At 45.5% G+C, this 22,809-nt stretch overlaps 1 protein-coding gene across 1 annotated transcript in view; it reads right to left on the bottom strand.

Moving 5' to 3' along the window:
• Window positions 1-3,354, bottom strand: part of RELL1 (RELT like 1) — a 28,454-nt gene extending 25,100 nt beyond the window's left edge. The window contains exon 1 of the mRNA XM_070948693.1: window positions 3,258-3,354. Within this exon, the coding sequence (XP_070804794.1) occupies window positions 3,258-3,333 (76 nt within the window). The 5' untranslated portion in view covers window positions 3,334-3,354. The remainder of the gene's footprint in view (window positions 1-3,257) is intronic.
• Window positions 3,355-22,809: the final 19,455 nt, after the last annotated feature.

The following is a 22,809-nucleotide window of genomic DNA, read 5'->3' as shown; positions in this document are numbered from 1 at the left end:
TCCTCACTGAAGGTGGCACAAGGGGGATGTCATGACTCTCCCCACCCCCGGACACGGCAATGGTCATAAATGTGAATCAGTTGCCAATTTTGATCACATGATCTTGGGGACGCCGCAACGGTCCGTAAGCATGAGAAACGGTCACGAGTCACCCTTTTTTCAGCGCCATTGTAACTTTGAATGGTCAAACTAAATGGACTGTTGTAAGTCGAGGACTATGTGTATATCCAGTCTAACAAAGAGAGGGACTAGGGCTGACATGATAGTCTTCCAATATCTCAGGGGCTGCCCCAAAGAAGAGGGAGTCAAGCTATTCTCCAAAGCACCTGAGGGCAGGACAAGAAGCAACGGATGGAAACTGATCAAGGAGAGAAGCAACTTAGAACTAAGGAGAAATTCCCTGACAGAACAATTAATCTGCGGAACAACTTGCCACCAGAAGTTGTGAATGCTCCAACACTGGAGGTTTTTAAGAAGAGATTGGATAACCATTTGTCTGAAATGGTGTAGGGCAGTGATGGCTAACCTTTTTGCCGTCACATGCCAAAAGCGGGGGGAGGTGGAGGGGATCATGCACACACGTGCCCACACCCATAATTCAATGCACCCTGCCCCCCCGCGCATGCTCGCGCAACACCCCGGCTCCCCCCGCTTTTGGCACAAGATGGTATGGTAGGCCCAGTAGGCCCATTTTTCACCCTTCCCAGGCTCCAGAGGCTTTCTTGGAGCCTGGGGAGGGCAAAAAACAGCCTTCCTCACTCTCCTGGAGGCCCTCCGGAGGCCAGAAATAGCTTGTTTCCCGACTTCCGGTGGGCCCAGAAGGCCGTTTTTTCACCCTCCCCAGGCTCCAGAGGCTTTCTAGGAGCCTGGGGAGGGTGAAATCCCCACACATACACCCCGGAGGCTCTCTGGAGGCTGGAAACAGCCCGTTTCCTGACTTCCGGTGGGACCGGAAGGCCGTTTTTTCGCCCTCCCCAGGCTCCAGAGCCTTTCTAGGAGCCTGGGGAGGGTGAAAACGGCCTTCCCCACCCACCCTGAGGCTCTCCGGAGGCCAGAAATGGCCAATTTCCCGACTTCCGATGAGACCAGAAGGCCCGAAAATCAGCTGGCCGGCGCGCGCATGCACGGTGCAGCTGATCTAGGGCGATGGCTTGCGTGCCCACAGATATGGCTCCGTGGCACGCGTGCCATAGGTTTGCCGTCACGGGTGTAGGGTCTCCTGCCTAAGTAGGGGGTTGGATTAGAAGACCTCCAAGGTCCCTTCCAACTTTGTCATTTTGTATTCCGTATTTTTCTCCCTCTCTCAAAACATCGGCAGTAGAATCGGACAAATCGTAAAGGCATGTTAAAAATGGTGTGTTTTTTTTTTTCTTTCTTGAACTGGAACTGGAAAAACAGAAACCAGAAGGCCCGTTTCAGGATGAAACCAACTTGCAGCCGACCGATAAAGATTTGTACCTGTCTTGAAATCACAACTTCACCTAACTGAAAGGCAGGCCTGTAGCGGAGTGGGCGAGCCCCGGCTGAAAATTCTTGCCATTAACACGACTGCGTACCAAGCAGTCAGCCAATCCTACGCTTGACTATCTCACAACTCAAGCTCTGGATGTTCAAATAAACTCCAGAGAGTTATTACTTAATCGTGGGGAAGGGCCAACAGCTGCAAAACTTTCGCTTTGCCCTTAATGTAAGGGGGGGGAAAGAAAAGAAAAGAAAAGAAAAGAAAAGAAAAGAAAAGAAAAGAAAAGAAAAGAAAAGAAAAGAAAAGAAAAGAAAAGAAAAGAAAAGAAAAGAGGGGGGGAAAGAAGCAGAGCGGAGGGGAGGAGAGGAGAGTAAGAAAGGGAAGGGAAGGGAAGGGAAGGGAAGGGAAGGGAAGGAAAGGAAAAAAGAAAGAAAAGAAGAAGGGAAGGAAAGAAATAAAGAAAAAGGGAAGGAAAGAGAAGGAGAAAGGAAAGGAAAAAAGAAAGAAAGAAAAGAGGAAGGGAAGGGAAGGGAAGGGAAGGGAAGGAAAAAAGAAAGAAAAGAAGAAGAGAAAGAAAGAAATAAAGAAAAAGGGAAGGAAGGAGAAGGAAAAGGAGAAAGGAAAAAAGAAAGAAAAGAGGAAGGGAAGGGAAGGAATAAAGATAAAGGGAAGGAAGGAGAAGGAGAAAGGAAAGGAAAGAAGAAAGAAAGAAAAGAGGAAGGGAAGGGAAGGAATAAAGAAAAAGGAATGGAAGGAGAAGGAGAAAGGAAAGGAAAAAAGAAAGAAAGAAAAGAGGAAGGGAAGAGAAGGAAAGAAATAAATAAAGAAAAAGGGAAGGAAAGAGAAGGAAAAGGAGAAAGAAAAGGAAAAAGGAAAGAAAGAAAAGAGGAAGGGAAGGGAAAAGAAAGAAAAGAGGAAGAGAAGGAATAAAGAAAAAGGGAGAGAATGAGAAGAGGAAGGAAGGAAGGAAGAAGGAAGGAAGGAAGGAAGGAAGGAAGGAAGGAAGGAAGGAAGGAAGGAAGGAAGGAAGGAAAGAAAGAAAGAAAGAAAGAAAAGAGGAAGGGAAGGGAAGGAAAGGAAAGGAGAAAGGAGAAAGGAGAGGAAAGGAAAGGAAAAAAGAAAAAGGGAAGGAAGGAGAAAGAGAAGGGGAAAGGAAAAAAGAAAGAAAAGAGGAAGGGAAGGGAAAAGAAAGAAAAGAGGAAGGGAAGGAATAAAGAAAAAGGGAGAGAAGGAGAGGAGGAGGAGGGAGGGAGGGAAGGAAGGAAGGAAAGAAAGAAAGAAAGAGGAAGGGAAAGGGAAAGGAACCGCGGGACATTTCCAAGGGCATTTAGACTAATCCTGCCCCGATTACGCATCAACCCCCACCCACCCCCCAAAAAAAGGACTCCATCAGAAAACGGGCGGGCCCCTTTAGCCAAGAAAAGTCCAAGAAACCGCCCCCCCCCCAAAAAAAAGGCTGAGTGCCCCCACCCCAACTTACACCCCCCTTCTCTTCCCAAGAGCTGGGGCCGCCTTTGGGCTGCTTGGAAGGGGGAGAGCAATAAAATTCGGGGAGACTGGGGGTGGTGGGGGTGGACCCCCTCCTCCGGGTCGGTGGAAGGAGAGAGAGAGAATAAAATTTGGGGGGGTCCTGATCCCCCCCCCACCTCCCACCCCTGTTTGAGTCCATTGCAAAGAACCGATTTTGCAAAGTTTGCAAAGTTTGCAAAGGGATTTGGGGGCTGCTTTGGGGGGGAAGCCCCCCCCGTTTTTTGCGGACCCCTCACCCAAAACAACGCCCCCCCCCAGCACCCACCGAGAGGCCGGACGGGCGTCGTCAGCAGCCGAGCGGCGTCGTAAGCGGGCGCGGCGGTCGTCCCTGCGGGAGGCATCGCTCGGCAGCCGGATCCCTTCTCTCCTTTCGACCCCTCGGGCTGCAATCCCCGGGCTCCCACTCAGGCTCCTCCCACCGGCCCCGCCCCGCCCCGCCAGCCGGCCAGCCTTTTCCCGGGTTGAGCGCCACTGAGCATGCTCGGCGCGCCGCCCACGGAGGGTGGTGGAGGCCCGCGGGCGCCCGGTTGACGGGCGAGGCTTTGAGGGGGGGAAAGTTTTGAGTGGAGGAGCCCTGCGCTCTCTCACGCCACTTTTGGGGGGGCTTGGGGGAGAGAGAGAGAGAGAGAGAGAGATACCAGGAGAGAGAGAGAGAAAGAGAGAGGAGATGATAGATAGATAGATAGATAGATAGATAGATAGATAGATAGATAGATAGATAGATAGATAGATAGATAGATAGATAGATAGATAGATAGAGGGAGAGAGAGGGGGGGAGAAAGAGACAGAGAGACAGAGAGATAGGTACGGGGGGGGGGATAGAGAGGGAGAGAGAGAGTAGACAGACAGACAGACAGACAGATAGATACCGGGAGAGAGAGAGAGAGAGATACCAGGAGAGAGAGAGAGGGAGAGAGAGAGAGGGAGAAAGAGAGAGAGAGACAGATAGATACCGGGAGGGGGGGGGAGAGAGGGGGAGAGAGAATAGATAGATGATAGATAGATAGATAGATAGATAGATAGATAGATAGATAGATAGATAGATAGATAAGATACCGGGAGAGAGAGAGAGATACCAGGAGAGAGAAACCGGGAGAGAGACCGGGAGAGAGAGAGAGAGAGGGAGAGAGAGAGAGGGAGAAAGAGACAGAGAGACAGATAGATACCGGGAGAGAGAGGGGGGGGAGAGAGGGGGGGAGAGAGAGTAGATAGATAGATAGATAGATAGGTAGGTAGGTAGGTAGGTAGGTAGATAGATAGATAGATAGATAGATAGATAGATAGATAGATAGATAGATAGATATCTTCCTGGTCTTGATTAACCGACTTCTTCCTGGTTAGAGGTAGTCCTTGATTTCACGATCACAAAGTGAGTCCAGAATTTCTGCTGCTAAGTGAAACATTGGTCCAAGGAGTTTTGCTCCATTTTACGACATTTCTGGCCACCGCTAAGTGAATCCCTGCAGGGGTTCAAGCGGTTGTTAAGTGAATCTGGCTTCCCTGTTGACTTGGCTTGTCAGGAGGTCGCAAAAATGGATCCCCTGATCACCCGGGACACTGCAGCCGTCATAAATAGGAGCCAGTTGCCAAGCGGCTGAATTTGGACGACGTGTGAAAATGGTCATCATAGCTCGCTTTTTTCAGTACCGTTGTAACTTCAAATGGTCACTAAGTGAACCGTGATAAGTCAAGGCTGTTCCCTAGACAAGATTCTGAAAGTTACTGAGGTACTTATTATCAAGGAACTTCAAAGCTAGAAAAACAATATGATGGGTTACATACAGTGGTGGCCAAAATTGTGGAAACCTTTTGGGAAAAGTGTATTTTTGAGGTTTGATGGCTAATAACACCACTTTTTTTTTTTATTTGGAGTTTCAAGATAATCCTACTCCACTGCTGGAATGGCCTGGGAATTAGCCCAGATCTCAACCCCATTGAAAATCTATGGAGCCGACTAAAGAAACTTGCTAGTCAGAAACAATCCAGCAATAAACCCCAGTTAATAGAAGCCATCATTCAATCTTGGTTTCCCATGATAACAGCTGCAGAACTCAAAGACTTGGTTCACTCCATGGGAAGACGTCATAAGGCCGTCATTCATGGTTACCCAACGAAGGATTAACTGACACGGGGATCATTTTTGCATATCTCGTTTTTTCTAGGGTGATCATTTCTGTACATCTCGTTTTTTCTACGTGTTTCACTTTTCTTCTTTATACTGTAACTGCTATTCTAACAGCAAATCCTTCCTAAAAGTTATTGCATGACATTCTTGATTAAACGATCTTTCCATTGTTATGTAATTTTATGGTACTACTCCAAAAAAAAAAAAAAAAAAAAGTGGTGTTATTAGCTAGTTTTAGAAAATACACTTTTCTCAAAAGGTTTCCACAATTTTAGCCACTACTGTAGAAGTCCTATGAGGGTTCTAGCTTGCTTGGGTTCATTCTGATAATTATTCTAAACTCTGATTTCCGGAATTTTCTTTTCTTACTGGATCCTAGAAGCTACTATATCAGAGCTCTGGAACTAGAAATGGATCTGGCCAATATATTTTAACAGCCTCCAGTTCTGATCTGCATTGAAGTGTATATATTCCTAAACTCACTTCAGCAATCCCTTTATTTGTGGGGATACGCAGTCGGCATTTGCTAGTGAAGGCTGTTCTGAAAAAATTAGAAACCACAAATTATAGCTGAAGGGGACAGGAAGGAAAAAGATTATTTGTGCTGTAACACCATCCATTATGTGTTCTGGGAGACCATATAATTAAGCTCTGTCTACCTGATAAGGAAATAGTTGGATAGTCTCGGGCACAATATATGCATTTAAAGCAATTTCAAATTGGCTTTGGAGATGCTCTCGTACCCAGGCAGTTCATTTTTTTTTTCCCCTATATCTTGTATATATCGTATTTTTCGGACTATAAGACGCACCGGAGTATAAGACGCACCAAGATTTTGAAGACGAAAACAAGGAAAAAAAAATAGTTTTTGGCCTCCGCACGTCCGGTTTTTGCCCTCCCCAGCCTCCAGGAGCAGTCTGCAGGCCTCCGAAACCCTCTGCGCGTCCCGTTTTTGTGAAAAAGTGCCCATTTTTGACCTCCCAAATCTGCCACGTGTCACATTTTTGCCCTCCCCAGCCCCCAGGAGCACTCTGCAGGCCTCCCAAACCCTCTGCATTTCCCATTTTTCCAGAAAACGGGCCTGTTTTTGGCAAAAACAGGACGCGCGGGGCGGGGATATATATATATATCAAGCTGATGAAGGGAGGAGAACTTGTGGCTCAACTGCCTAACATGCAGGCAGCCCAAGTTCGAATCCAAGTAAGGGTATGGCTAGCTGATGAAAGCTAAAAAGCTTGAAATAGATCTATACTAGTCTATATATATTTGTGTGTGTTTGAGAATTTCCGTTGCTAAGTAAGATGGTTGTTAAGTGAGTTTTGCCCCATTTTATGGCCTTCCTTGCCACTGTTGTTAAGCGAACCACCGTAGTTGTTACGAGAATGGGGCTTTCCCCATTGGCTTTGCTCTTCAGATGGTCGCAAAAGGGGATTGCATGACCCCGAGGCACTGGAACCATCATAAATACACGCCAGATGCCAAACTGAATTTGGATCACGTCATAAGTGTGAAAAATGGTCATAAGTCACTTTTCAGTGCTGTCGAACGATCACTAAACAAATTGTTACCATGTTTCTCTGAAAATAAGACAAGGTCTTATATTAATTTTTGCTCCAAAAGACACACTAGGTCCTATTTTCGGGAAAATGTGGTATTAAATGCATCTGTCTCGCTGACGATCTTAACTGGGGCTTATTTTTGGGGTAGGGCTTATATTACGAGCATCCTGAAAAATCATGCTAGGGTACTAGACTGGATACAACCTTATTGCTTTCTTATTGATTATGAGCCATCAGTTCAATGTTGACTGTTAGCAACCACATCAATGGATTTATTTCCAGGACCATCTGGTCCTTTGGAAATCTTCCAAAGATCTGGCCAGTTGAGTCCATCCACAGTATCATTGGCTTCTCTCTTTCCTTCCATCTTCTCACCATTGTAGACTTTTTCAAGGGAACTAAATCTTTGCTTAATTTGTGCAGAATATGACAACTTGAATCTGTTTGTTTGTGCCTCGAATGAGAAGATTGGATTGAATTGGTCTGCGATCCGTCTGTTTGTTTTCCTGGCTGTCCATGATATATTTTTCAGAGTTTCTTCCAAAGTTTAAAAACGTCAACGTGTTTTTCTATCTTATTTCTTCAGAGTCCGGTTATCACTTCCGTAAAATATCACAGGAAGCAACATAGCCAGAGGTGAAATGCTCCCGGTTCAGACCGAATCGGCCGATCCGGTAGCGATGGCAGCAGGTGGTTCAGAGAACCGGTAGCAAAAATCCCTGTCCCCTGCCAATGCCTGCTTCATTTAAAAAAATGCTTTTAAAAGGTAAAAAAAAAGGCTCGGACGATCTCAGCTGAGCTGCCTGATTGTTAGAGCCTTTTTTTTTTTTTTCCTTTTAAAAGCATTTTTTTTACAACCTATTCGGGGTTAAAAAAAATATAAAACAGGTCTTATTTTCGGAGAAACATGTTAATTCAGAATGGATTTCTGTTTCTTAAACCACAGAGATTCTTGAACGATGGGATTTTTCGTGCTCTCTTGAAATAGTTGTTTTCCTACAGACATTTTACGGCCCAACTAGGTAACGTCATCAGTGCTGGAGGTATATTTGAAGGTGTTTTCCTTCATCCCAATAAATCAGGCTTTGTGAGAACTTGGAAATTCACACGGATTTCCAATAAATTCAATTCATTCCTCTCCCAGATCATTGTCCCTGAACTCATCACGTTCATTTTTCTGTGCCCTTCAGATAATTCCACCAGTGACTCTCAGCTTTTGATCCAATAAGCAGACTGAGCTTGGAAATCGTTGTATACATATTTGTGAATTATTAACTTATTAATCCTTTGAAAGGCATAAAGAAGGCCGCAGCCGGGAGAACGGGTAAGTTTACGACTGCGTGGACACGAGCTAGGCAGTTTGATCAGAAATAGGTCAGATCTTGGCATCTTCCAACAGTGATGTTTCAAAAGTTTGCTTCCTGTAAGGAATCCTCAAAATAGCAGCAATTCGATGGCATGGATTGAACCAGGGATGAAATCCAGCAGGTTCTGACAGGTTCTGGAGAACCGGTAGCGGAAATTTTGAGTAGTGCGGAGAACCGGCAAATACCACCTCTGGCTGGCCCCAAAGTGGGGTGGGAATGGAGATTTTGCAATATCCTTCCCCGGAGTGGAGTGAGAATGGAGATTTTGTTGTATCGTTCCCCTGCCACGCCTACCAAGCCACACTACGCCCACCAAGCCACACCCACAGAACCGGTGGTAAAAAAATTTGGATTTCACCACTGGATTGAATGCGTCCGGAATGCATGCGTGAAGATCCAGAATTCTCAGAAGAAGCAACGTTTCACGAGGTCAAAAGTAAACATGGCCCCTACAATAAGTAGGCTTTTCCAACAGCGATTGCCACTAACCTAAACAAGAAGAGGTTTGTTTATTTTGTGTGTGTTTACCCATTCCTTCCATCTTCTGGATATTTTTCCTAAACATAATATAGTGGTTTTGAAAGGCAGGCCCATCTGGGTGCGTTTATTTTTCTCTAACAAAATGAAATTCAATGTAGAGAAAAGTAAAGTCTTACACTTAGGCAAGAAAAACCCAAAGTACATATATAGACTGGGTGAAACCAGGCTTAATAGCAGGAACGGCGAGAGGGATCTTGGCGTCTTCGTGGATAACCAGCTAAATATGAGCCAGCAGTGCGCAGCAGCAGCCAAAAAAGCCAATGCAATCCTAAATTGCATGAACAGAGGGATACTATCAAGATCAAGGAAGGTCCTAATATCACTCTATAAAGCCTTAGTAAGACCACACCAAGAGTACTGCATCCAGTTTTGGTCACCACACTGTAAAAAAGATGTTGAGACTCTAGAAAAAGTGCAGAGAAGAGCAATAAAGATGATTAGGGGACTGGAGGCTAAAACATACGATGAACGGTTGCAGGAACAGGACATGGCTAGTCTAGTGAAGAGAAGGACCAGGGGAGACATGAGAGCAGTCTTCCAATATTTGAGGGGCTGCCACAGAGAGGAGGGGGTCAAGCTATTTTCTAAAGCACCTATAGGCCAGACAAGGAATAATGGATGGAAACTGAACAAGGAGAGATTTAACCTGGAAGTAAGGAGAAATTTTCGGACAGTGAGAACAATCAACCAATGGAACAGAAGTTGCCTTCAGAAGTTGTGGGAGCTTCATCACTGGAGGCTTTCAAGAAGAGACTGGAGTGCCATCTGTCAGAAGTGGTGTAGGGTCTCCTGCTTAGGCAGGGGGCTGGACTAGATGACCTACAAGGTCCCTTCCAACTTTGTTAATATCTGTATGCCATCTGCGGATCTAGCCTGCGTTTGAAGGGGGAGTCGCCCTTTATTAAAATTATTCGACTTTATTAAACTTGAAACTTGTAATTCAAGTTCTGCCACATGTTTTTGATACATGAATTTTAGATTCAGGTAGAAGTTGTTGGAAGAGATAACCGTCTGGTTCAGTTCCAAGTGGGGAGAAAGACACTGGAAACATGGCGGCTGATTGGAAAGATGGTTTAATGGTGAAGCAGAACCAGCAAGCAGATGTGATTCTGGGGAGCTGAGCTGACCACGTAGGAGTGGAGAGTGAGGGTTATTTATACCCTCTCTTGGGCCTTGCCCTTGAGCTTCCTGTTCCTGTGGCAAGGACATGTATTCTGTTGGCTGTTAGTCAGACTCCTATGGGGCCACGTGGGGTCATGTTTGTCTGAATCAAGTTTGGTTGAAGCTCGGAGGGGGATGCAATTTCCCCAGATGATTTTGCAATGCAGTGAGCCCTGTTGCTAGATGATCCTATTATGTTCTGGAGGGTCATGTCTTAATCCCATCACCCTGGAAGGTGAAGGTCTTTTGTTTTGTAGATAAGCTGGCCCAGTCCTTCTCAATGAGCACCAAATGCCGTACATTTCAAAGTATAAGACACACTCCCCCCTCTAAAAATGGGTGAAAATTGTGGTGCGTCTTATACACCTAATGTTGCCGAAGCCCTGCCCACCCACCGGCCCCCACCCTTCAGCCATTTTCGGCTTCCGCGCGTCACATTTTCGGCCTCCACACGCCCCGTTTTTGGCCTCCGTGCATCGCATTTTCAGCCAGTTCCATGAGGCCAAAAATGCGATGTGTGGAGGCAACGATGGGCTCTGGCGATCCCCACAGCCTGGAACAGCTGATTGGCGGTTTTCCAGGAGGCTGATCCAACCGCCAGTCAGCTGTTTGTGGAAAATCAGGCTGTAGTAATGTGCTGAAGCTGACCAGGCTGTTTGCTACAAGGACGCTAGCCAGATGAATATTGATGGATGCTGGTAGGCAGAGGCAGAATTTATTTTTTTTCTTGTTTTCCTCCCCCCAAAACTAACGTGTATCTTATACTCCGGAGCGTCTTATACTCCGAAAAATACGGTATCTGCTGGGGGCTCTGGGTTTCTGTCTCCCTTAAGATTTCTATTTCTCTTTTAGGGGAAATATAATATCCTGCCTTTTAAATATTTCCTAAAATATTTCACTCTTCTAGGAGGAGTGGGTGCAGTGGTGAAATCCAAATTTTTTTACTACCGGTTCTGTGGGCGTGGCTTGGTGGGTTTGGTGGGCGTGGCTTGGTGGGCATGGCACGGGAAGGATACTGCAAAATCTCCATTCCCACCCCACTCCAGGTAAATGATACTGCAAAATTCTTATTCCCTCCCCACTCTGGGGCCAGCCAGAGGTGGAACTACTCAAAATTTCCGCTACCAGTTCTCCCGAACCTGTGAGAACTTGCTGGATTTCACCTCTGACTGGGTGCTAACTTTCTACAAAGTAAAAGATTAATTAAATGGGGGGGGGGACAACAACCCTCGATCCTTCTGTATGAATTGGCTCGAGCCAAGCCCATGGCAGACCCCTTTCGTATCAGAAACATAAAACTGAAGTTCTTGCAAAGGAAACGAGATGCTGAAGCTGGATTTTCACCTGAGGTGACCTGTTAGACCAAGTTTTTGCCTATACAATATGGGTCTTCTTCCTAGCTTTAAATAATAATAAAAATTAAACAGGCTGAATGCCAGCGAACAAAATGTCTTTAAAATAGAGCAGGGAACACATATTGAATGCCGCGTTTACAAGCATGTGTCATCTCGCGTTCTCAGGCCTGGCTTGCTGTTTAAAATAAATATTTGCACTCTTTGGCTCATTAGAGTAGCCTGACTGCCTTGCCTTGTTAGACAGTAGAGCAAGGGTGGGGAAACTGTGGGCCTTTTATGACTCGTGGACTTCAACTCCCAGAATTCTTAAGCCAGCCATGCTGCCTCAGGAATTCTGGGAATTGAATATGTCCCCGAGTCATAAAAGAGCCAAGTTTGCAAAAGGGGATCCCATGATCCTGGGACACTGAGACCGTCATAAATATGAGTCAGTTGCCAAGCATCTGAATTTTGATCACCTGGACAATGGGGATGCTACTGTGGGGATGTAGGTGTTTTTCAATGCGGTTGTAACTTCAAATGGTCACTAAATAGACTGTTCTGAGTCGAGGACTACCCAAATCTTGCCTGCCTGCAGAAAATTGTGAAGACCATATATCGCATGCCAAAAGTGTGTGGGGGTGGGGGGGTGCGTGCCCACACCCATAATTCAATGCGCCCCACGCATGCGTGCGTGACTCCCCCTGCTTTTAGCACGTGATGGCATGGTGGGTCCGGTAGGCCCGTTTTTTCGCCCTTCCCATGCTCCAGAGGCTTTCTTGGAGCCTGGGAAGGGCAAAAACGGCCTTCCCCACCCTCCTGGAGGCCCTCTGGAGGCCAGAAACAGCCTGTTTTCTGACTTCCAGTGGGCTCGGAAGGCCCAAAAATCAGCTGGTCAGTGCGCACATGCGCGCCGGAGCTCAGCTAGGACAACGCTCGAGTGCCCACCAATATGGCTCCACATGCCACCTGTGGCACACATGCCTAGGTTCACCATCACGGATATAGGTAGTCCTTGAATTTTTGGAAAAGCTATCTGGTTGATCAGACTTCGGTTTGGTCTGCCTGAATTCTGAGCCTTGCTATTCTTGAAAAGAAGATTTAACAAATTATTCTTCACGTCAATCAAACGAAGATGTCTTGGTCATGTCGTAACAGAAGCACTATTGCCAAATAGAACATATCTGGACTTTGGTTTAACTGAGCTAATAACTGGATATGATTTATGTAACCAACAGTACATTTTCTTAATAGAATTTTATGGGTTTCTGGTGGCCTCGCAAACCCATAATCCGCAAAATGTCAAGAGAGTTTTTTACAAGAGGCTGGCTTTATATTACTAGAAAAGGAAAACTCTGCAGATTCATATTTAACTGTGTAGAAAGTTATGAAGATTTAAAGATTAGAACGGTGCTATTTTTAAACATCAGCTAGCTTTGTTCTTCAATCTGTTTTGTTGGAAGAAATACCCATCTGGTTCAGTTCCAAGCTGGGAGGAAGAAACTGGAAACATGGAGGGTGATTGGAAAGATGGTTTAATGGTTCTCTGGTGCAGCTCAACACATGGAGTTGAGAGTGAGGGGTATTTATGTCTTCTCTTGGGCTCTGAACTTGAGCTTCCTGTTCCTGTGCAAGAACGTGTATTCTATTGGCTGTTGTCAGAGTCCTATGGGGTCATGTTTGTCTGAGCTCCCAGGTTTGGTTGAAGTTTGCCGGGTGATGCAATGTCCTTAGGAAATTGCGCAATGCAGGGACCTCTGTATCTTCTGCTAAATAGTCCTACTGTGTCCTGCAGGGCCATGTCTTAATCCCATCATCCTGGAGCTGAAGCTCTTTTATCTTCTAGATCAGTGGTGGCTAACCTTTTTGCCATCGCGTGCCAAAAGCGGGCGGAGTAGGGGGATTGCGCACGCGTGTGCCCACACCCATAATTCAATGCGCCGCATCCCCCCATGGATGCACGCGTGACCCCCTGCTCTCCCCCTGCTTTTGGCACGTGATGGCACAGTGGGCCTGGTAGGCCCATTTTTTGCCCTCCCCAGGCTCCAGGGACTTTCTAGGAGCCTGGGGAGGGCAAAAACAGCCTTCCCCACCCCTTCCCGGAGGCCCTCTGAAGGCCCGGAAACAGCCCGTTTCCTGACTTCCGGTAAGCCCGGAAGGCCTGAAAATCACCTGGCCAGCACGTACATGCGTGCTGGACTGAGGTAGGGCAATGCTCGTGTGCCCACAGATATGGCACCGTGCCACAGGTTCGCTGTCTCGGTTCTAGATATGTTGGCCCAGTCCTGCTGGGGCTATTAAGAAAGACTTGGGGGCTCTTTTCTGTCTTTAAAAACATGTTTCTCCTTTAGGGAAATATAATATTCTGCCTTTTTTAAATATTTCTCAAAATATTTCATTCTCCTGGGAGGCGGTGGCTTCCCACAGATTTTATGACTTTCTTCTTTTTTCGGGGAAAAATATATCCTGTTAAAATCTTCCTCTCCAGTTACACCCCGAAGGATTCCAACTCTTTTAGAAAATGATGGAATCATTCAATAATTGGCCTTTTTTTCCTGTTCCTTCTAGTCTCCCAGAGTTCCTCAAGACCTCAGGCAGAATTTTGCTTACTGTACACTAATGGAAAGTAATTTGTTTTTACCTCTCTTTGTTCTCTTCAATATACCAAGCCCGATTTTGGTGTCCTTCATGTAGCTAACGGAGAGAGAGAGGGTGGTGCAAAATATTCTACTTTATGCGTTAATCCGAAGTGGAAGGGGGTAGTGAAAATTAATACCTTAAGATTGAAGGACGTTTAAAAAGCAAAATAAACCTCTTTTGATTTCGGAAGACCAATTTAAAACCGTCTTTAAACATTTCGTAGTTTGCTGGCTGTTCTCCCGTCTTCCCCAACGATTGATGCCCATTGGATGCGAATGTCAGCATTCCAGGTTTTTTTTATGTAGATCAGGAATTATGGGGGTTGTTGTCTGAACAAGTTCTAGATAAGTGAAGGTATAATCATAGCTTGTCTACTGAGCACCTTACTTGTATAAACAGCACTGCAGGAAGAGTCATCCCACATACACACACAAACCTTTATTTCCATGCCTCCAGGGAAGACAAAGAAAAAAACGAAACCACGGAAGCTAAAGCAATCCCTTCGGACAAATGGTTATCCAAACATCTTCTTAAAAACTTCCAGTATTGGAGCATTCACAACTTCTGGAGGCAAGTTGTTCCACTGATGAATTGTTCTCACCGTCAGGAAATTTCTCCTTAGTTCTAGGTAGCTTCTCTCCTTGATGGGTTTCCATCCATTGCTTCTTGTCCTGCCTTCAGGGGCTTTGGAGAAGAGCTTGACTCCTTCTTCTTTCAGCTGTCAGAGGATAATTAGAACGGTAGAAAAAGCAATCGCTACCAACCTGCTTTCCACTGAGCATCTGTATACTGCAAGAGTCAAAAAGAGGGCTGGGAAAATATCTACAGACCCCTCACATCCTGGACATAAACTGTTTCAACCCCTACCCTCAAAATGACGCTATAGAGCACTGCACACCAGAACAACTAGACATAAGGACAGTTTTTTCCCAAACGCCCTCACTCTGCTAAACAAATAATTCCCTCAACACTGTCAAACTATTTACTAAGTCTGCATACTATTAATCTTCTCATCATTCCCACCACCCATCTCCTTCCACTTATGACTGTATGACTGTAACCTTGTTGCTGGTATCCTTACGATTTATATTGACTGTTTCCCTATGACTATCATTAAGTGTTGTACCTTATGATTCTTGACGAATTTCTCTTTTCTTTTATGTATACTGAAGCATATGCACCAAAGACAAATTCCTTGTGTGTCCAATCACACTTGGCCAATAAAGAGTTCTATTCTATTCTATTCTATTCTATTCTATTCTATTCTATTCTATTCTATTCTATTCTATTCTATTCTATTCTATTCATCTTCGTTGCTCTTCTCTGAACTCTTCTGCTTCTTCTTCTTCTGCTTTCCCAAAGGTGCTTTTTCAAGAGGCTTTCTTGGTTGTTCTTTGAAGACGTTTCGCTTCTGATCCAAGAAGCTTCTTCAGCTCCGAGCTGAAGTCAGAGCTGAAGAAGCTTCTCGGATGAGAAGCGAAACGTCTTCAAAGAAAAACCAATTGCCTCTTGAAAAAGCACCTTTGGGACAACCGTGATGTGAATGACGGAGAATCTCCATAACTTCTGCTGCTTTGTTTATTCAGAAGTCTCACGAGGGACAGCTCAGCTTGAGACACAACCCCTAATCAATATGTCTGCTGCTGTAGCTTTGCATCGTCAGATATTATCGCTCACTCTTTCTGCTTCACCATTCATTCCACCCTGCATGGATTTCAAGGAGGTCCCCACAGTTGTCCAAAAAAACCCCCAAAATCCTTCATGGCTGGAAACTCTATCAGATCTGAGTGATGTAAACTGTCAGCTGCAGGCCTGGGAAAACAAACATATGGAAAGAAGAGATGTGACGTAGTTTAATTTTTCAGCAGGGAAGGTTCGGTTATATAAATAACAGCTGAAGGGAAGCTGGCTATTTGTAGCTGCAGAGAAGCCTTCTCCATGGGGAGAGAATATTTTTGTCAATAGTTTTGAACCAGAAGAAGATTGCATTCAGTTTTGGTCGCCGCGTTACCAAAAAAGATGTCGAGACTTTGGAGGGAAAAAAAGTGCAGAGAAGAGCAATGAGGACGAATAAAAGGCCTTGAGAAGTGGATAGAACAAATCATAGATCAATCAATAGAAAGAAAACCACAAAACATTCCTGTTAGGAATTTTTACAAGACCATATTCCAAGGAAATGAAATATCTGATGGTACACATATTAACAGCAGCACGAATAGTATATGCAAAAAATGGGAAACAGGAAAGAACTCCAACTGAGGAAGAATTGATAGAAAAATTTTTACAATGTGCTGAGATGGATAAATTAACAAAAGAAATTAAAGAAAAAGAAGAGACAGATTATTATAGAATATGGAATAAATGGCTTAAGGAGAGAAATAAAGAAGAATAACTACCAGGAGGAAAAATTAGAACTATAAAGTATATACATAAGAAATGTATGGGGCGGAATAAAAATGCAGAGAAACGGACAAAAACAAGCAGTACAAAAAAAAAAGAAAAATTTTATATAACAAGAATATAGAATTGTATAAAATTAAGGATATAATTAAAATATGCATATAATAATTGTAGAGAAATGTATAAAGTTAAGTGTGCTAAAGCTAAAAAACATATTGTAATCAAAGAGGGGGGAAAAGGGACAATGGGGAGAAAGAAAGAAAGAAAGAAAGAAAGAAAGAAAGAAAGAAAGAAAGAAAGAAAGAAAGAAAGAAAGAAAGAAAGAAAGAAGAAATGAAGACATATGGGAGGAAAGATAAAATAACAGAAAGAAGACCACGAAGAAACAATGCTTAAAAGAGATAAGATATGTATATGTTGTATGTTATGTGAAAGTCATATATATGTTATAATAAAATTACAAAAAAAAAAAAAAGGTCGTGGGATTCAGCCGGTTTGAGCCGCTTCAGGTGAACCAGCAGTTAAATTGCTGACTGTGGCTGCTGCAACGATAGTAAGTGTGAAAAACAGACACAAGCGGAGGTGGTATTCAGCTGGTTCGGACTAGTTCGGGCCTGCCCACCCACCCACCTACCCACCCCAGCTCTAAGCTGTCCTATTTAGGCATGTTTTCAAGGCTGGGCGCATGCACGGAAGGTGCACAAGCAAGCAAAGCACTGTTCTGCCCCAGCTACAGACCCCAAAGAACGCAGCACACACAAAGTCCGTTCAAACCTTATTTTACTAAATAAATCAGTCTTTTACGACAACGGCTGTTAATTAACTGCATTAACAATCGCCAAGAATAAATCTGAAAGCTTACTGTGGTTGGCAGAATGCCCAGAAGCAATTTTCAGGACGCTGATAAGATAAGCAAGACAAGACACGAAGGTATGTGAATGAAGTTGTTCCCTGCAAATTGCTTCAGTCGGCATTCCTCCTTAAATAGGCTAAGGGAGTGGCCAATTAGCCTCAAGCCTTACTCTTGAGGAGACCTCCTCCTGAGGAGCCACTCCTGCCTTTTGGATGCCCATGCATCGAGAAGAGGCTCCTCCTCTTCATCCTCTTCACTTATGGGAGCTTCTGGAGGTTCTGAGGGCCCTGGCTGAATCCCCGCCTCTGTGCAGCTGGCACCGATTCGGGTGCCAGCTGCACAGGCTGGTGGCGAATCACCACACCAGCCTCCTCGCTGTCGAAATCAGCTACTAGATGCAGAGGCCGCTGATGGGCCACAACAAGCGCATGCGTGGAAGGCCGGGTGCATGCACCAATGGTGCGCATGTGTGAAGCGAACATGCGCGCACGCGGCGAACCAGTAGTAAACATGAGTGAAACCCACCCCTTTTTTCAGTGACCTTGGGACTTTCGAACGGTCACTGAATGAACTGTTGTAAGTCGAGTACCTGTAACATCATGGACACGTCGATATTGATTTCCTGGCAACCACTGTGGTTTGCTGTCCATGATGGTATGAGAAAGTAAACTGGATTTGGACATATTGGGGCGACGAGGCGCTCCCATGTGACACCGCTCCTGCGCGAGCTGCACTGGCTCCCGGTGGTCTTCCGGGTGCGCTTCAAGGTGTTGGTGACCACCTTTAAAGCGCTCCATGGCTCAGGGCCAGGGTATTTACGAGACCGCCTTCTGCTGCCAATAGCCTCCCACTGGCCAGTATGGTCCCACAGAATGGGCCTCCTCAGGGTGCCGTCCGCCAGACAATGTCGGCTGGCGACCCCCAGGGGGAGAGCCTTCTCTGTGGTGGCGCCCACCCTCTGGAACAACCTCCCCCCAGAGATACGTACAATAACAGACCTCCGGATTTTTCGTCGGGCCCTGAAAACCTATTTATTTCAACTAGCTGGGCTGGCTTGAGTCAAATTTTAAACTGATTTTAAATTGGAATTGTTTTAATTATGGCCAAAATATTTAATTATTTTAAACAGTTTTTAGATTTTGTATGTCTTGTTTTTACTTTGGCTGTTCACCGCCCTGAGTCCTATATTGGAGAAGGGCGGTATAGAAATTTAAACAAATAAATAAATAAATAAATATTCTTCATTCGCACATCCACCATAACATTTACGAAGCGATTGATTTTTGCACAGGTGACCTAGGCAGCATATTCAAACCCGCAAATATTCAATATTACCGCTGTTCCTGTGGAGAAAGTGAGCACCGACCCCTCTCCTAGAAGAATGAAATATTTTGGGAAATAATAATAATAATAATAATAATAATAATAATAATAATAATAATAATAATAGTAAAGCAGAATATTATTATTTCCCTAAAGGAGAAACATATTTTTCCAGACAGAAAGCAGATCCCATCTTTCTTAATAGCCCTCAGCAGATGTCAGCACTTAAGAGATAAAGAGCTTATTGAAAGAAGCCAATTATCTAGGTAGCTCTATTCATAAACACATACCCTCACCCAAGAGCCAAACCAGGACAAAGCCATTAAGCCATAATAGGAATTGCCCAACTTGCTTTCAGAACACAAGCCCCTTCTTGGCATCATCTCAGCAGTTCAAACTTCAACCGATCCTGGGAGCTCAGACAACCTATAGAGCCAGCTATGACCCCCTACATAACCCCTACAAAAGGCAATAGAATACATGTTCTTGCACAGGAACAGGAAGCTCAAGCGCAAAGCTCAGAAAAGGTATAACTCCCCCCTCTCAATTCTATGTGGTCAGCTGCACCAGAACCATGTGTTTGGTTGGTTCTGTTCAGGGGTGGGATTGAAAAATTTTAATGGCCTCCTCAGCCTCTTGGACCACAGTGGGGGGGGGCGTTTTCACCCTCCCCAGGCTCTGGAGGCTTTCCTCGAGCCTCCGGGAGGGCAAAAACGGCCTTCCCCGAGCTCCGGAGGTCCTCTGGAGCCCAGAAATGGCCCCATTTTCGGACTTCTGGTACTTCCGGTAGGCCCGTTTTTCACCCTGCCCAGGTTCCAGAGGTTTTCCTCGAGCCCCCGGGAGGGCAAAAACGGCTTTCCCTGGGCTCCGGAGGTAAGAAATGAGCCCATTTTTGGATTTCTGGTACTTCCGGTAGGCCAGTTTTTCACCCTCCCCAGGCTCCGGAGGTTTTCCTTGAGCCTCCGGGAGGGCAAAAATGGTCTTCCCCGGGCTCCAGAGGCCCTCTAGAGGCTGGAAACAGGCCCATTTTCGGACTTCTGGTACTTCTGGTAGGCCCATTTTTCACTGTCCCCATGCTCCAGAGGGTTTACTCCAGCCTCCGGGAGACTGAAAATGGCCTCCCCTGGGCTCCGGAGACCCTCCGGAGGCCGGAAACAGGCCCATTTTTAGACTTCCGGTACTTCTGGTAGGCCCATTTTTCGCCCTCCCCAGGCTCTGGAAGGTTTCTTTGAGCCTCCAGGAGAGTGAAAACGACCTCCCCCGGGCTCCGGAGGCCCTCCGGAGGCTGGAAACAGGCCCCTTTCCAGAACTTCCAGGAGGCCTGTTTTTTGCCCTCCCAGAGCCTCCGTGCAGGGCTCTGCACTTACCTTGCATCCAAAACTGGCCGCATGGAGACTCCTGATAGGGGTGGGGTGGGCAGGCCCAGCCAGTCCTTGCAGCTACCGGTTTGGCGAACCAGAAAATTAGCATCCGGTTCGCCGGAAACCAGTCCGAACCAGCTGAATCCCACCCATGGTTCTGTTCATCATTAAACCATCTTTCCAATCAGCCTCCATGTTTCCAGTGTCTTTCTCTTGGCTTGGAACTGAACCAGATGGATATCTCTACCCACAATTGTTAGACTGTCTTCTCTCTCATATGACATGATCCACCCCCCCAAAAAATCTAGATTTTAAAAAGGTTCTCTTCCTTGCAATAAGATTTCTTGTGCTGCAGGAGTAATATTTATCAAAGGGAGTCCCTATAATTATGATACCGACTTGATGTTTATAGAAGGCTTCTAAATTGGAGGTTGGGAAGATAAAGGAGGAGAGGAAGCGTATTTTCATTGTTTACTTGTTTTTTCTCTGAATTCAGAAATGGCCGGAGGAGACAGGAGACAGCAGAGAGGTCAAAATAAGAGGGGAGAAGCAGTTTCATTTTGCTCTTAGGCAGGGGTGGGCTTCAAAAATTTTAGCAAGGGGTTCTCTGCCCAGTTGCTAGGTAGGCATGGCCATGGTGGGCATGGCCTAGTTGGCCTCCTGCACCAAGGCGGGGGGGGGTTGCCCTCTGTGCGCCCCATTTTCGGCTATATTTTCAGCCCTTTTGGGGGGCCTTTTCCACCTTTTTTCTTCCCATTTTCTAGGCTTTTTTGGCCCATTTTCTAGGCTTTTTTGGCCTGTTTTGGGGGCTTTTTAAAGGCCTGTTTTCGAGGCTCTTTTTTGGACCGTTTTTGAGGCTTTTTTTGGCCTGTTTTCGAGGCTTTTTTCGGCCCGTTTTTTGAGGCTTTTTTCGGCCTGTTTTGGGGACTTTTTAAAGGCCCGTTTTCGAGGGGTTTTTTTGGACCGTTTTTGAGGCTTTTTTGGCGTGTTTTTGAGGCTTTTTTCAGCCCGTTTTTTTAGGCTTTTTTCGGCCTGTTTTGAGGGCTTCTTAAAGGCCCGTTTTCGAGGCTTTTTTGGACCGTTTTTGAGGCTTTTTTCGGCCTGTTTTCGAGGCTTTTTTGGCCCATTTTCTAGGCTTTTTTGGCCTGTTTTGGGGGCTTTTTAAAGGCCTGTTTTCGAGGCTCTTTTTTGGACCGTTTTTGAGGCTTTTTTTGGCCTGTTTTCGAGGCTTTTTTCGGCCCGTTTTTTGAGGCTTTTTTCGGCCTGTTTTGGGGACTTTTTAAAGGCCCGTTTTCGAGGGGTTTTTTTGGACCGTTTTTGAGGCTTTTTTGGCGTGTTTTTGAGGCTTTTTTCAGCCCGTTTTTTTAGGCTTTTTTCGGCCTGTTTTGAGGGCTTCTTAAAGGCCCGTTTTCGAGGCTTTTTTGGACCGTTTTTGAGGCTTTTTTCGGCCTGTTTTCGAGGCTTTTTTTGGCCCATTTTCTAGGCTTTTTTTGGCCTGTTTTGGGGGCTTTTTAAAGGCCAGTTTTCTAGGCTTTTTTTGGGTCATTCTTGAGGCTTTTTTCAGTCCATTTTTTGAAGCTTTTTTCGGCCTGTTTTTTCCAAAAATGTCCTTCAGCAATGGGACATTTAATGTTCCTCCTGCTCTTTTCTCCACAACAATCCTGTGAGGTAGATCGGGCTGATGTGAGGCACCTCAACCCTGGCCTTTACAGCACAACGAACTGCAGAAATAAACAGGATGAGGTTTCATTGCATAAATGTCATCCCACTCTACTTTTGGAGACCAAGCAGCTGTTCAAAGCGTAGCTCTAAAGTCTGGCTAGAAAGCTTCCTTCCTTCCTTCTTTCCTTATTTGCAATTACGTGCAATCATTTTTCTGCATATTGATCCGGAATAAATGCATGCATATTTATAACAAGCAAGTGCTTTTCAGAGCTAAAATCCCAATCACAGAATTGGGATGTTCCTCTTTTTTAATTCCTGTGTCACCCCATTGCAAAAGGGGGATGGACAAATAAATTCTTTCACATTTGGTTCAGTGGTGAGTTCCTCCCAGTTCGGCCCGGTTCGGCCGAACCGATAGCGGTGATGATATGACGTCACCGAACCGGTTCTCTTTGTTCGGGAGCTGGGCCCTCCCGCCCCCCACCCAATGTTATTCTTACCTTTTATTTGGCCCCGCCCCCAATCTATTCGCTGCCTCCTGAGTCCCAGCTGATCGGCTAGAAGGAAAAAACTGTTTAAACTCTTGCCGCGGGGCTTCAAAGGGCCGCCCTACAGCTGATCAATGTTAAAAGGCAGTGTGGTGGTAGACCAATGCGCTCAAAAAACAAATGGGTAGACCGGTGCCTCCAAAAACAAATGGGTAGACCGGTGCCTGCAAAAACAAATGAGTAGACCGGTGCCTCCAAAAACAAATGAGTAGACCGGTGCCTCCAAAAACAAATGGGTAGACCGGTACCTCCAAAAACAAATGGGTAGACCGGTGCCTCCAAAAACAAATGGGTAGACCGGTGCCTGCAAAAACAAATGAGTAGACCGGTGCCTCCAAAAACAAATGAGTAGACCGGTGCCTCCAAAAACAAATGGGTAGACCGGTACCTCCAAAAACAAATGGGTAGACCAGTGCCTCCAAAAACAAATGAGTAGACCGGTGCCTCCAAAAACAAATGGGTAGACCAGTGCCTGCAAAAACAAATGGGTAGACCAGTGCCTGCAAAAACAAATGGGTAGACCAGTGCCTGCAAAAACAAATGAGTAGACCGGTGCCTCCAAAAACAAATGGGTAGACCTGTGCCTCCAAAAACAAATGGGTAGACCGGTGCCTCCAAAAACAAATGAGTAGACCAGTGCCTGCAAAAATAAATGGGTAGACTGGTACAACTCTGCAATCAGTTAAAAGCCTTGTAGAGCAATACCTCTGCTAAATCCTAAAGAATTGTAAAAAAATGCTTTCAAAAGGCTCTGATGATCCCAGCTGAGTTGCCTGATCGTCAGAGGCATTTAAAAGAAAAAAAAGTCTCTGCCAATCAGGCAACTCAGCTTGGATCGTCAGAGTCATTTAAAAGAAGAAAAGCCTCTGCCGATCAGGCAACTCAGCTTGGATCGTCAGAGGCATTTAAAAGAAGAAAAGCCTCTGCCGATCAGGCAACTC

The sequence above is a fragment of the Pituophis catenifer genome, unplaced genomic scaffold (assembly GCF_029215685.1).
Source record: "Pituophis catenifer annectens isolate HBS135680 unplaced genomic scaffold, rPitCat1.0.hap2 SCAF_8, whole genome shotgun sequence".
Classification (NCBI taxonomy): domain Eukaryota; kingdom Metazoa; phylum Chordata; class Lepidosauria; order Squamata; family Colubridae; genus Pituophis; species Pituophis catenifer.
Note: the sequence above shows the minus strand (reverse complement) of the source record. Positions and strands in the feature narration are given on the sequence as shown.